Source organism: Harpia harpyja, chromosome 1, assembly GCF_026419915.1.
Source record: "Harpia harpyja isolate bHarHar1 chromosome 1, bHarHar1 primary haplotype, whole genome shotgun sequence".
Classification (NCBI taxonomy): domain Eukaryota; kingdom Metazoa; phylum Chordata; class Aves; order Accipitriformes; family Accipitridae; genus Harpia; species Harpia harpyja.
Window position 1 is genome coordinate 61,690,690 of NC_068940.1, and position 12,251 is coordinate 61,702,940.

A 12,251-nucleotide genomic window follows, 5' to 3' on the forward strand; every position below is an offset into this window, starting at 1 on the left:
TTATTTCTAATTTTTTTATTTCTCATGTAGTCGCATTTCCAGTCAGACCTGAAAAATAAAGTAGCATGCATTAGCACCCCTGCCAGAAAGGCCTTCAGCTATAGTTGTCATAAAGCAGATGTTATTTTGAGATGAATGGTCAGAAAACTTTATTTGGTCTCTATGCCTCTGCTTCTGTGAACTCTAAATCATTGCAAGTTTTTCTAACTGTGGTAAAGTTTGAGGAAGCTGAGTCAGCTTTAAGAAATCCTTGCCTCATCATACAAGACACAATAACTGACGGGGCACATGTGGTTGTTGTAGTGCTGAGTAAAGTGGATATACTTCCCCCCAACCCTTCAGCCTTTCCAAGCTTATGTAGCTCACCAGAGGTAGCACTTATGTCTTACTGAAAGGCTTTTGAAATTTGCCTTGAAGAAAAACTCTTGGAACACACAAGTCTTCTTTCCTATTCACAGTTTCTCGCTGCACATATTCATTGACCACTTGCTCATATCCCTCAGCCTTGAAAAGCTGAGACAAGAACTCTGGAAGAGAATTTAAAAAAATAAGATGAAGTATTATGTTTAAGCTATTTTTAAAACACTAGGCAGCATTTATATAAGCATATGTTCTTACGTGTTACAGCATGAAAATCACACAGGCCTTCAGATTTCAAGCTGTTCTATGCAGGCAGACTGCTGAATAAAAATCAATACAGATCTCCTTTAGAAACATCAACCTAAGCAAAACAGCTTGCAAAACTGGGTCTTAAGCTTTACTCAGTTTAATTTCCAAAACTTGCCACATCTCTTACTTTCATTGAGCCTTGCCATCCTCATGACTGATGCCAGTGCATTTTCACTTTGTGCAGCTGGCCTTCACTAGCTGAATACATCACTTATCTCAAATATTTCAAAGGTAATCCAGCCTTGTAGATGCATCTCTGCTTGAGGAAGAATACCCCCCTACATTACCAGACATTCACGTGTCATTGCTCAACAGAAAAAAATGGACAAAATGGCAAAGTGGATATGGTGGTACCAAGCCTCCACTAAGTCAAACTGAAAGTATTTTCCATAAACAAAAGAATCTTAGTCAAAGCCTATCTCCCTTAGGGGAGGCAGAAGTACCTCACAAACAGGGTGACCTATGCAGCAGAGAGGGCTGCTCATGCTATTGACTTGTCGTGTTAGTTAAAAATCATCATTTTTCCTTTCCTGCATCTTGTTTCATTTACTCAGGCAGTAATTTCACAATAAATTTAAGCCATTCTAAACTTGTGCTACTTGATAGAAAACAAAGACATGCCATTTTTTCACTGCTCTGGGGGATCAGCTTGATGAAACAGCTGATCATGTAGTTACAGAGGAACCCCAGCACTAGAAGAGGTGGTGTGTTGTGGAAGGAAGATGAGACCACCCACTTTGGTGGTAGTGCAGGCTTGTATCAACCTAAGGCCATTATGAAGCACCGGTTGTAAACATAGTGTGTTCATGTAAAATGAGGGACCCACGTCAATGACATATAAATAAACAGCACTTAATTGTGGACCTATTGAAATCGCATTGTAAGGAAGTTGCACATATTTCATAACACAAAATTATAACCATGCACTCCTCCACAAATTTAATATTATTTCAAACAGTGGAAGAATGGATTTTTTTTTCCCATGGAAGAAGCTCAGTGCTGTTATCTGAGGCCAGACATATAAATAAGCATCATTCAGATCATCCCATGCAGCATTACTTGGTGTACCAGTGTAGTGCTAAACAAATGAAAAATAGCACGGGTTGCAAACTGCAAGGAAATTATAGGAGTCATGTTTCTAATAACAAAAGAATTCTCAAGCATTAAGCACTATTTATGTTAAAATTTGTGAGAGGAATGAGATCATAATGATTAAAAATGGGAGCAGAGGTGGTCCATGAGACAGTCACAGACCAGGCCAAGGTAAAACAAATGCTAACATGAGCAATATAAGACAAATTCTGTCTTTTCTCCTTCCTTCCTCTTCTTCCTCCCTACTTCAATTCTTCCCCAAAGCAAACATGCGTACTAGCAAGGAATTTCTCATTCAGAAACAATTATAACACACAATAAACATGGGATTTAAAATTCCACAGCTAGGTCAGTCTCTTATTTCTCCCTTTAGCATCCATTCTCTTTGTAAGAGCTAATTGTTTAAACAGAACTAAAAATCACTCAATAAATAACAGTTCTCGAAATGCTTCAATGAAGCTGTAGCACAGCCTGCATTATCTTAGATTTCATCATTGTCCTATAAAGAATAGAGAGAGCTCAAACAAGATTAATGGTTTTTATATATCAGAAGCAATTAGGTAATACGTTATGTCATAAAATATGAATAACATTTACTTGGCTCCAAATCAGTCTCTTCAGTGGCTGTACTTAGCTTTAGACTAAGAACAAAGAGCCCCACAGAAATAAACACACAGCTCTTATTACACAATGCCCTATAACTGATAGGGGGAAGTAACGGTTCACTGAAGTTTAGCATGAGGAATTGGGAGTTAGAAGATGAGCTATAATCCCAACTCATTGTGACAATCTAAGCAAATTCCTTCACGTCTCTGTGCTTCAAACTGTCCACCAGTAAACTGCAGTAATTACCTTCCTTCCTAAAGCATTACAAGCACTGAACGAAAAACTTTTTAAATACTGTATCACATGGAAATGTTTTTTGCATCATCTTTACTAAAATAACAGAAGACAGAGTGATCACAGCTAGTCAGTGCTATCTCAGCAGGATTTGTGCACAAGCTTCTCAGTGCTTTAGTCATGGTTCCGCTTTAGAAGTCATTGACTTCTTCAGCAGACCTCATCTTGCACACCTGGAATAGCCTTGCAAAAAGAACGATGCCAAGATAACTACTTAGTTGCATCATGAAGATGATCAATTCTGTTATTGAACGTTGGTCTTTTTCTCCTAGGTAACAAATCTGAATGAAATTCAGCAAATTCAGAAACTGCTGCTCTTGGCACATTATAGCACATACAAGAAGCTTGTAAATAAGAAAGTGCTCCAAAAAGTCCTACCAGTTTAAATACCCTCTTTCTCCCAAAAAGGATGGCAAATGAATTACACCACAATTTAATAGTTCATCTGTGTAAAAGAAAACTTCCATGGGCATGTTGGCAATTCCCTGAAGCAAGTTTAAACAGAAGATTCACAGGAAGAAAGCACTCTACAGTATGTCTTACCTTCAGTAAAAAAATATGATCTTGTCCCATCTTGTCTAACATAAAAGTTTTCTCCAAGTTTGCTGCCAGATTTAAACCTGAGCATTGCATGATCATACAGTCCATAGTCTCTGAACAAGACACACTTGCCTGGTTTTAATACCTGTCACATAATGTGTATATGCTTTAATAAGGTAAATGGATTTAGCCATATATATGTATTTATTTGTATACACATACAGACACATAATTAAGACAAGATATCCTAACACATTCAATACAGAAGTGACATATATATTGAATTCATTCCCTGTGCAACAAAAAAGTTGTATATAAACTGTTCCACATGAACAGTAGACTACAAATAGTTTTCAGATACCTGTTTGGGTGCTGATCAGCTAAATAAGCTTTTTGCAACACTCTTCAAATACAGAGGAAAGAAGAAAATACACAGTTTAACAATAAAAATTAAGTCCTACCAGGGCATTTTCTTTGTTGGATAGTATACAGTCTGGCACATGATTTTGCTTAACGATTAAAAATAAAATTTAGAATACAATGACATTTCTTTTTTCATGTGAGAAAGAAAAATGTTGCAATATAGTAAGAAATAAAAAAGGAACAATTTCAGGAAAATGGATTGCAGGTTTGAGGTTTTTTTAAATTCCTCTTTTGCAAAGAAATCAAGCCATAAAGAGTTTAAAATTTAGAAATACATGGTCATTGGCCATGCTGACTTTAGACATTTGATGCATGCAAGTTTCCTACCTCATCAAATACCAGCTGTATTTGTTAGAGGAGAAAAGGAGTACTTGCCACTTGCAAATCTGTGCAGAAACCTACAAGCGAGTTAAATGAGCCAGGCATCTCCACTGAGAAAACAATAATTAGCCTTTTCATGTGCACGAGCTAAGAACCAACCCTGACTTTGGAAGACAGCTGGAGATATACCAAGAAATCTAACATTCCCTTTTGAAAATACTAATGATAAACCAAACAGGATATCTGATAATATAAACCCCCAAATACACACATATGCATAAATAAAAAATATGTTGACTATTTCCCTCTGCAGTCAATATATGATATCTTGGGGAAATTCAAAACAATCACAATTCAGATTGTTTAAACCACCCTCTGGATGGCCCTATCCTAGTCTATCAACTAACAAAGGCAGCCTAGGGAGATGAGTCTCTCTAGATTAATGCTGATCTCTGAAAATCTGACTTCTAAATCACCACAGATCAAGCATTTTTAATAATAACAATAGCATCCTAACTGTAAGTCACTGTATCCTCTGGAAGTCAATTTTGGTTCACTGTCATTCACACCTTATCAACACAGACACCTCTGCAATCCATAAACATTAGTTCTAGCATACAACCCAGGAGACCAAATCACAGGTTCAAAATACCTTTTTGTTGATGGCATGCATTAGGCCAGAATCCAAACCACCTCACAATACCAAGAGAGAAAAAAAAACATTTTAAAACATATTTTAGTCCCGTATACTAGGTGAACTAACTAAATACATCGATGGAATATTGTATTAAAGATCACCATTACAAGAGGGGTTATATTCTCAGAAAAAAATTGTACTTTCAAGCTAAAAAGAAGGAAAGGGCTTTAAAGGCTGTAAAATCAGCTAGTTTTACCTTGTAAATGTTCTTTAAGACAAGATGCATTTTGTCAGGATGAATGGCAGAAAGCACAAATATAAGTGTGACAACATCCACAGAATCTGCTGGTATGTTTTCTAGAAGATCATCTTTGGTAAGATCACACTGGAACACTTTACATCTTTCCGTACTGTATAAGGCGTTTTTCTAGGGAAATGAGAAGAGTATGCTTTCACTGAAAATTAGAGGCATTTGTTATTGCAGAACAGTAAAAAGCTTGTGAAACTAATCAGTAGAGTGACACAAAATACGGTGGCAAAAGAACATTAACTGCCAACAGGTGACTAATGCAATCAGAAATTCTTTGCTGCATACTACAATAGTGAAACTACAACTACTAGAATAGTCTGTTCTCAGGAATTTGAGAAGGAATGTGCACTAAGACAGTTCAGAAAACATACCATTTCTGTTCTACCGCTGCTTCTACTCTTTAAAAATACAGAAATATTATTAAAAGAAATCCTGCATTACAAGGCGATCAAAGTACATCTCTTGAGCTACAAGTATACTGTAAACAGTTTGGGTCCATGGCACATAACCTGCAGCCAGGCTGTTCTAGCCCACAGTTTTGCTCCGTAAAAGGAAACCTGGTCTGGGCAAGAAGGAAGATCAGCAAGAGCTGTGGAGGCAGACACCATTAAGTCATCCAAAACCCAGGGTACGCGCTCATCCCAACCTCATCTTGCAGTGCAGCTGTGGCATCCCAGGGAGCTGCTGTCCTCTCCTGTTTGCCACATGTATTTCTTCCCATCTTTCCCATGAGATATGCAGTATGTGTCTTGTGGTTCTTGGTCACGAATGTCCCACAAGAGAATGCTTTCATGTAACAGATATATAGAAATTTACCTGTGATTACAAACTTAATAAACAAGGAGACTTTTAAAGCCCCAAGCCCCCACGAGCCTTGCTGGAAGACTCTAACTTTGGACTGCAGTACCACTTACCTATGAATAAGTATAAACATACCTATTTCTAATCAGGCTACAAATTTCCGTAACAATAACTTTCACGGCCCTGTTTTCAAGATTCTCTTTGGGACTCCCTCTGCCCCACAAACATCAAGGGCAAGCTTCCATCACAAACAAATTTTGCTTGTACTACACAGTCAGCAGAGACATAGTAGCACTCCCAAAAAACAGTCTTCACAAATCATTCAAGTAAAGTAATATACATATATTACCATAATACTATAATTTGACACTGAAAAACTAGGTCTTGAGCAATGATTCGGCTTCTTGCATAGGAGCTCCACTGGAATGGATCAGTCTCCATTTTTTGGCAAAAGCTATTCTACCCTTCTTACAAAACGGAAGGCAAGAGAAGTCTGTCATTCCAGTCATCTGTAATTTCAGAAGCTTCTCAAGACACTCTAAAAGAAGTTCCAGATATCACACCAACCTTCACATACTCAACAGCTCTAGGAGAGAAATCACAGGCGTATGCAAAAATATTCAGATCTTCTTCTAAGAGTGGAAACAAGCAGTTCCCAACCCCACAACCTGCTTCCAGAATGGTCAGTTTCTGATCTGCAAACTGGGGAGGAAGAAATCCAAGATAAAGCACATAATTTTTGTTTTCCTCATGATATAAGCAGAGACACTGTTCAATCAGCATTTTAAAAGCTGTATCAATTTTAATTACCACTGATTCAAAAACAAAAGTAGGCATCCACTGGATAATCTGATACTACAAAAAAGAAATCTTGATTTCTGGAAAATTACAAATCTTTTTAGAATATATTAATATTTCTTTAGTCATCTACCCCTTAAGTAATCAACAGATTGTTGTACTATTTCTGTCTCGTCTTTCGTTCAGCTATAATGAACAACAGATGCATCTGGCTATTCCACTTAATGATGTTTTGCAATTAGCCTGTAATTCTGGATGGTTTTCTTCAAAGCAGTGTTCTGAAGTGCACCAACTTGCATCTGAAAATGTCACATCACAGAGAGACAAGTTGTCTATTTAGGACACAAAACAAATATTCCAGATTTCGTTCTTAGCATCCAATATGGGTCAATTATAAACTGAAACCGAACTGATGCATTTGATTCTGAGGAGGTATCTTTGATATTAAAAGAAATTACACAGGCCACTGCAAACTTAACATGTGACAGTTCTCACACTAATGGCTTTGTTATAAGTATTATTAAATCATTTGAAAATAATCAATCCCGCCTTTTACAGTGGAAGTGTATAGATCTCACCTCCCGACACGCTTTTAACTCTTGAAACTCTCTGGTTGTCCAATGTCTGTCTTTGAAGAAGTTGGTGCTGTTTCTTTTGTAGAATAGATCCCAGTTCTTCTGCGCCTCTTTCTCCAGTTTTAGTTGTTTGAACTCAGACACCAAAACCCGATCTTTTGCCAGTCTCTCAGCTTCTTCTGGGCTAAGGATTCTTGCACTGTGGCCTTTTTTTTGGAAAGCATCGTCTTCAATAGATGTTGTTGCTATATTTAAGCAATTGGCTGATGTGTTTTCTTGGGACATCTTAGATTCTGTCACACAAATATGAATGCCAAAGACTCAAGGGTGATTTTTTTTCTTTAGTGTATGTTCCCATCACTTAACCTAGGTAAAATAACCAAGGATCTAGAAGCAGCAGAAAAAATGAGAAAGAGTTACAGTACGCACTTATTGTGATTTTACGGGGATCTGTCCTACCTGATGGACTGCAATACCACTGGATTTCTCTTAATTTCAGAAATCCTCCATCCAATCTAACAACTGCATATGACATCACACTGATATCAAAATTAAAGAAGATACTTAACAGAGTCTGCTGGTCTTCCCTCTGCATCCTAGAAAGCTACCTGACAAAAGAAAGATGGTGCAGCTCTAAGCTTATTTTCACTAAAACTGACTTTAAAAGGAAAGCAAGGGCTTTGTTTCTTGTTAATCCCAGTTAGAACACCTCAGAAAAATCGTAACTGAAAAACAGATGACATTTAAAGGTCCCATTAAAGCTGATGAAACAGACTGTATTCATGTTAGCATTTCTCCTTCCTGCTCTCACCTCTGTGAGAAAACATCAGCGTTTATAACACCATGTCACTCAAACAAGAGAGCAATACCAGTACTGTGGCCAAAATGCCCATAGCCAGCCTGTGTCAGCATTCCTTCCACTGCCTCCTCCTGAGGATCCACGCCAGTTTTAACAATCACAGGTGGCTTTATTTTCAGAAGTTAACAAAAATGGAGCAATGAAAAGAGTTCTTCGTAGGCTGGGAAGGGATCCAAATCTTTCCTCTGATGTCAAACTAGTTCTGACCCCTGCCTTGCCACAAGCATCCAGATCCTGGATGATGGCACATGTGAATTAAATCCTGCATGGCCCAGTAACTCCCAGGGAAGCCCAGGTAGCCAAAATGTGCCACTTACGTATGTCAGTGCCCAGAACCAGCCATTGGTGTCATTTCACCAAAATGGAAATGAGAAAAACCCAACAATACCCACCCTAAAGCAAAAAAAGAGTGGTACTTCACTTATGTATTTTACCTTACTTGATACAAACATGAACATATAATATAAATATGTGCAAATGAAATAAAGAACTGTCAAAATTTTGTCCAGCTTCACAGGAGACAGACAGCCCCTTTTTCCTTCAAAATCAACAGAAAAGTTTGCAGAGAAGAGGCTCCCTTGAAAGAAAGTCTCCTCAAGAAGAGTATATCCTCAAAAAAAGCTTAATCAGCAAAATTTCTATTATATGCCTGGCACGCTAGAAGAAGATCAACGTTTACATTTCTTCGTAGGACAAGCTAGGAAAAAAAAAGCCAAGCTAGTCCTTTCACCGACCCATCTGCGCTCAGAAATCGCTGCGGTGGGAAGCTAGCACCACGATAAACAGGGTTTTCACAGCCTATGTTTAGGCTAAGGAGCCTTTTAAAGGTGTCTAATCCAGCCCTAAGACCGCAAACAGGTAATACCTCTGTGCAAGCCCGCGGACCTGCCACCGGGAAACCGGCTTCCCGCCAAGAGCTGCTCCCTCAGAGGGGACGGGGCTGCCACCGCCGCGCTGAATATCCCGGCGGGGAAGGTCCCTCCTGCCCTGCCCCCAGGAGGGCGGGGAGCGCCGGGCTCCCACCTCTCCTCCGAGGGACGCCCCTCCGGGGACCCGCGGCCCCTCCGCGGGCACAGCAGCCCCTGCTCGGCCCAGGGCCGCCGCCTCGCCTCACCTCGTCCCGCCGTACCCGCCGCCGGCGGCCCCGGAGCACTTTCCCGGCTGCACTCGGCCCCCGGAAGGGCGCCGGGCGGCAGCGCACGGAGGAGAGGAAGGGACCGGCCGGGCGGGGAGGGGACGGGACGGGACGGGACTGGGGACATGAACGGCTCGGCGAGCTCGCCGCTGGACAAGGAGGAGCACCCGCTGCAGCTGGGCGAGAGCTTCGAGCGGCGGCCCAAGGCCTCCTTCCACACGATCCGCTGTGAGCGCCATCCCCTCTTCTTCCCGGCGGGGCCCGCCGCGGCAGCCCCTTCCTCCCCCCTCTCTCCCCGTTCACCGCGTCCCGTCCCCCTGCCGCCTGCCCCGGCGGCGCTGCTCCTTCTGCCGCACATTCCGCTCCTACCGGCGAGCGCCCTCTCCTCGGACCCCTTCCCGCCGGGCGGCCCCGGGGCGGGGAGCAGTACCTGCCCGGCGCCCCGCCATCCTCACCGAGGTTTCCTCCCGGGGTGCCGCCGCGGCTTCTTACTTGCTAAGGGCCGCCCCCTCCCCGCAGGCCGGCGGGGGCCTCCGACCCGCCACGACGAAGCCTTCCTCTTGCCCTGGCCGCCGCTGTTCCTCACCGCCTCCTCATTCGCGCCGCCCCCCCAAGGCTTCGTCCCCCTTCGGCTCCCCTCTCCCCCCTTTCCCTCCCGCCCCCCTCAGCGCCCCTCTCCCCCCTTTCCCGCTCCCTCGGCGCCCATCTTCCCTCCTAGCCCACCCCCGCGAATGTTTTCCCCACAGAGGTGTCCCACCCCGGCGGGTAGCCTGAGGGGAGGCGGGGAGGGTGGGTGACGGCCGAGAGCGCTGGTGGGAAGGAGGTTCGAGCGAGGCAGGCCAGGGAGGACGAACGGTTTATGAAGTTTTTCGTGAAACGTCCGTGGATCGCTTAGGAGCACGAAACGATCCCTTCCGTGAGGGGGTGGCTTGCCATTTTATTTTATATTTTTTTATGGCAGTTGCAGGACAGGTCACCACAGGCCCCGGCCTGGCGGGAGTGCCTGGAGAAGAGTGCATCTGGTTGGCAGCCCAAGCGCCCACAGTTTGATTTTTAACTGGTTATTTTCACGATGAGGCAACGTGTAAACCCAGCAGCCCCATCGCTGGCTGTCCCGACTCCAGCCAGCTGTAATAAGTCACTTCCAGGAAAGCAAGCAGAAATGACTCAAACGCATACGGTACTGCCTAATAAGTGTAAGATAAAACCTGAGGTAGGATCTCGAGCAGTTTCGAAGTTTTCAAATAATTGGAAGAGTATGTGGGTTTTTTAAAGACACCAGATGTTATTCCAACTGCTCTGTTTAGCATTGGGTACATTTAATTTAATATTAGAAGATTGTTTTGAAGAGGACCTCACTGTATCTCTGTACTTGAATTCTGTGGATAAGAAGTTGCTTTTTCTTCCCCTAAATGAGTCCAGGATTTAAAACTAGTAGTAAATCACCAACAGTAAATGAAACTAATACTAAATATATTTCAGTAGCTTTGTATTAAGGTGGGGAATTTGTACAGTTAACAGTAGGATTTTTTCTTTTATGATGCATAATCCTAGGCCCAGTCTCATGGCCTGTATTCATACGCTACGAGTAAGTAATTTCGGTGATATTAGTCACCCAAGCGTGACTTGAAAGAACAACTTTCTAGATTGAGCTGTTACTCAAGCAGATGGTCAATGATTGAGGCAAAGCTATTTTGCTCAATAGTAAACTCTCTCTAGTGGATTAACACTTAAATTTTGTGTCTTTCATCCCTCTGGTTATACATAATTCCACCATGCTAAAAAATACCATACCATACCATATGTTTGGTACATTTAACCGTTTATACATAACACTGAACAGTTTTATCCAGCACTAACATATTAGCAAATCTCCATTTATAAATCAAAACTTTAAAATAGCCCAACTATCAAATGAATGAGGTTGTCTGATAATGTATGAATTAAACCCAAGCCATATCCAGATAGAAATACACTGGATTTCTAGAATTGAAAGTGCTTCAACAATCAATTTCTTAAGGGATTGCAAAGCCAAAGCTCTTCAGACTATAATTGGAAGAATGCAGTTTTATTTCAGAAGAGCTTTCTGTGTGCTGTATTTTCCTTCCATGACTTTCAAGTGAGATCTCTTAATTTCCTGGTTATACATTTTTTTTTTTCCTAACTGTTGATCTGAAATGATTTATCTGGGATCCTAGCATTATATTGTTCCCGTAATCCTCTTCACACAAACTACAATAAGAGGATTTTGTAGGCTAAATTTGTTTCGGCCTTCTTAAAATATTTCATTCCTTTCCGTAATGTTTATGAAATACTGTACTGAAAAACTGAATTATCCCTGGAAAACATATCTTAAAAACATTTGACTTTTGGAAAAAGGACTGTGGGTACATTTGGAGGGACATATGTGCACCTGATCTACAGCAAGATTAGCCAAGCACGTACACTTTGTAAGCTAACCAAATGAAAACAATTTGTTGAGTGTTTGTTTAGAGTAACTATATTTTGCTGATACTGAAGAAAGAAGTGTGATAGTGATATTCCTTTTAATTTAGTGACTGCGCTGTTGAAACTCTTGATCCCTTTTTGGCAAAGACGCTAGGTCTTGTACAGCTGGTTTGTTTTATTTAGCAAGCTTGCACATAAAGTAGGTGGGAAACAATAGCTAGAAATAGATTGCTTGGATGAAAATGAAGGGTATGATTTGGTCTGGCAGTTAAGGCACGAGGATTAAGTCAAGTGTGCCTGATTCTGCTTGTTGTGCTGTCAAAGTAAAACTCAATTGGACATTAACATCCTCTTAATGACAATTTATTACAAGCTGGGGTTTTGGTTTTTTTCTGCAAGTGTGCTTTTCATAGTAGAATTATATTTTTAATTTGTTCTGAGATATTAATTTCTTAACTAATGCAGTAATTAAAAGCCTTGATCGTGAATATAATTGCACTTCTTTGTATCCAGAGATGCTAGAATTGAATGGGGGCTTATTTTAAAAACAAACAAAGCAAACCAATGTATATCTGTCTGATCTTACTTCACTTTGTCTAAATCCTCTGTCAAAATATTACAGGTTCTGATACTTTTTTCTGGTTTTTATGGCTCATCAGCACAACAAAATAATGAGGGGAAAATACTTTTAAGTTAAAATGCTCTTAGTTCAAATAAATACACTAAACAGAAGTGCCTTGTTT

The 12,251-nt window shown here is 41.0% G+C and overlaps 2 protein-coding genes across 9 annotated transcripts in view; one reads left to right on the forward strand and one right to left on the reverse strand.

The window, feature by feature from the left end:
* On the reverse strand, positions 1-9,686 carry METTL6 (methyltransferase 6, methylcytidine). Of its 8 annotated transcripts, none has more exons than XM_052796913.1 (7): positions 9,553-9,686; positions 7,070-7,453; positions 6,261-6,395; positions 4,839-5,009; positions 3,205-3,346; positions 390-527; positions 1-48 (listed from the first exon to the last, which is right to left on the reverse strand). In XM_052796913.1, exons 2-7 carry the CDS (start codon positions 7,349-7,351, stop codon positions 23-25), a joined length of 894 nt encoding a protein of 297 aa, XP_052652873.1. In that variant the 5' UTR covers positions 7,352-7,453; positions 9,553-9,686; the 3' UTR covers positions 1-22. The 8 variants fall into 8 exon arrangements, 7 of the variants coding, with proteins under 7 accessions (XP_052652873.1, XP_052652857.1, XP_052652878.1 ...); XM_052796897.1 differs by having other exon boundaries at positions 9,491-9,647; XM_052796918.1 differs by lacking the exon at positions 9,553-9,686 and adding an exon at positions 9,516-9,535.
* Positions 9,103-12,251, forward strand: part of EAF1 (ELL associated factor 1) — a 20,618-nt gene continuing 17,469 nt past the window's right edge. The window contains exon 1 of the mRNA XM_052796954.1: positions 9,103-9,288. Within this exon, the coding sequence (XP_052652914.1) occupies positions 9,186-9,288 (103 nt within the window). The 5' untranslated portion in view covers positions 9,103-9,185. The remainder of the gene's footprint in view (positions 9,289-12,251) is intronic.

Excerpts from the sequence above, each read along its gene's own strand:
- METTL6 (XM_052796913.1), bottom strand. The coding sequence starts at position 7,351 with ATGTCCCAAGAAAACACATCAGCCAATTGCTTAAATATAGCAACAACA. Across the intron at positions 3,347-4,838 it reads TCTTAAAGAACATTTACAAG|GTATTAAAACCAGGCAAGTG; the intron begins GTAAAACTAGCT and ends ATTATGTGACAG. Across the intron at positions 49-389 it reads CAAATTTCAAAAGCCTTTCA|GTCTGACTGGAAATGCGACT; the intron begins GTAAGACATAAG and ends TTTATTTTTCAG.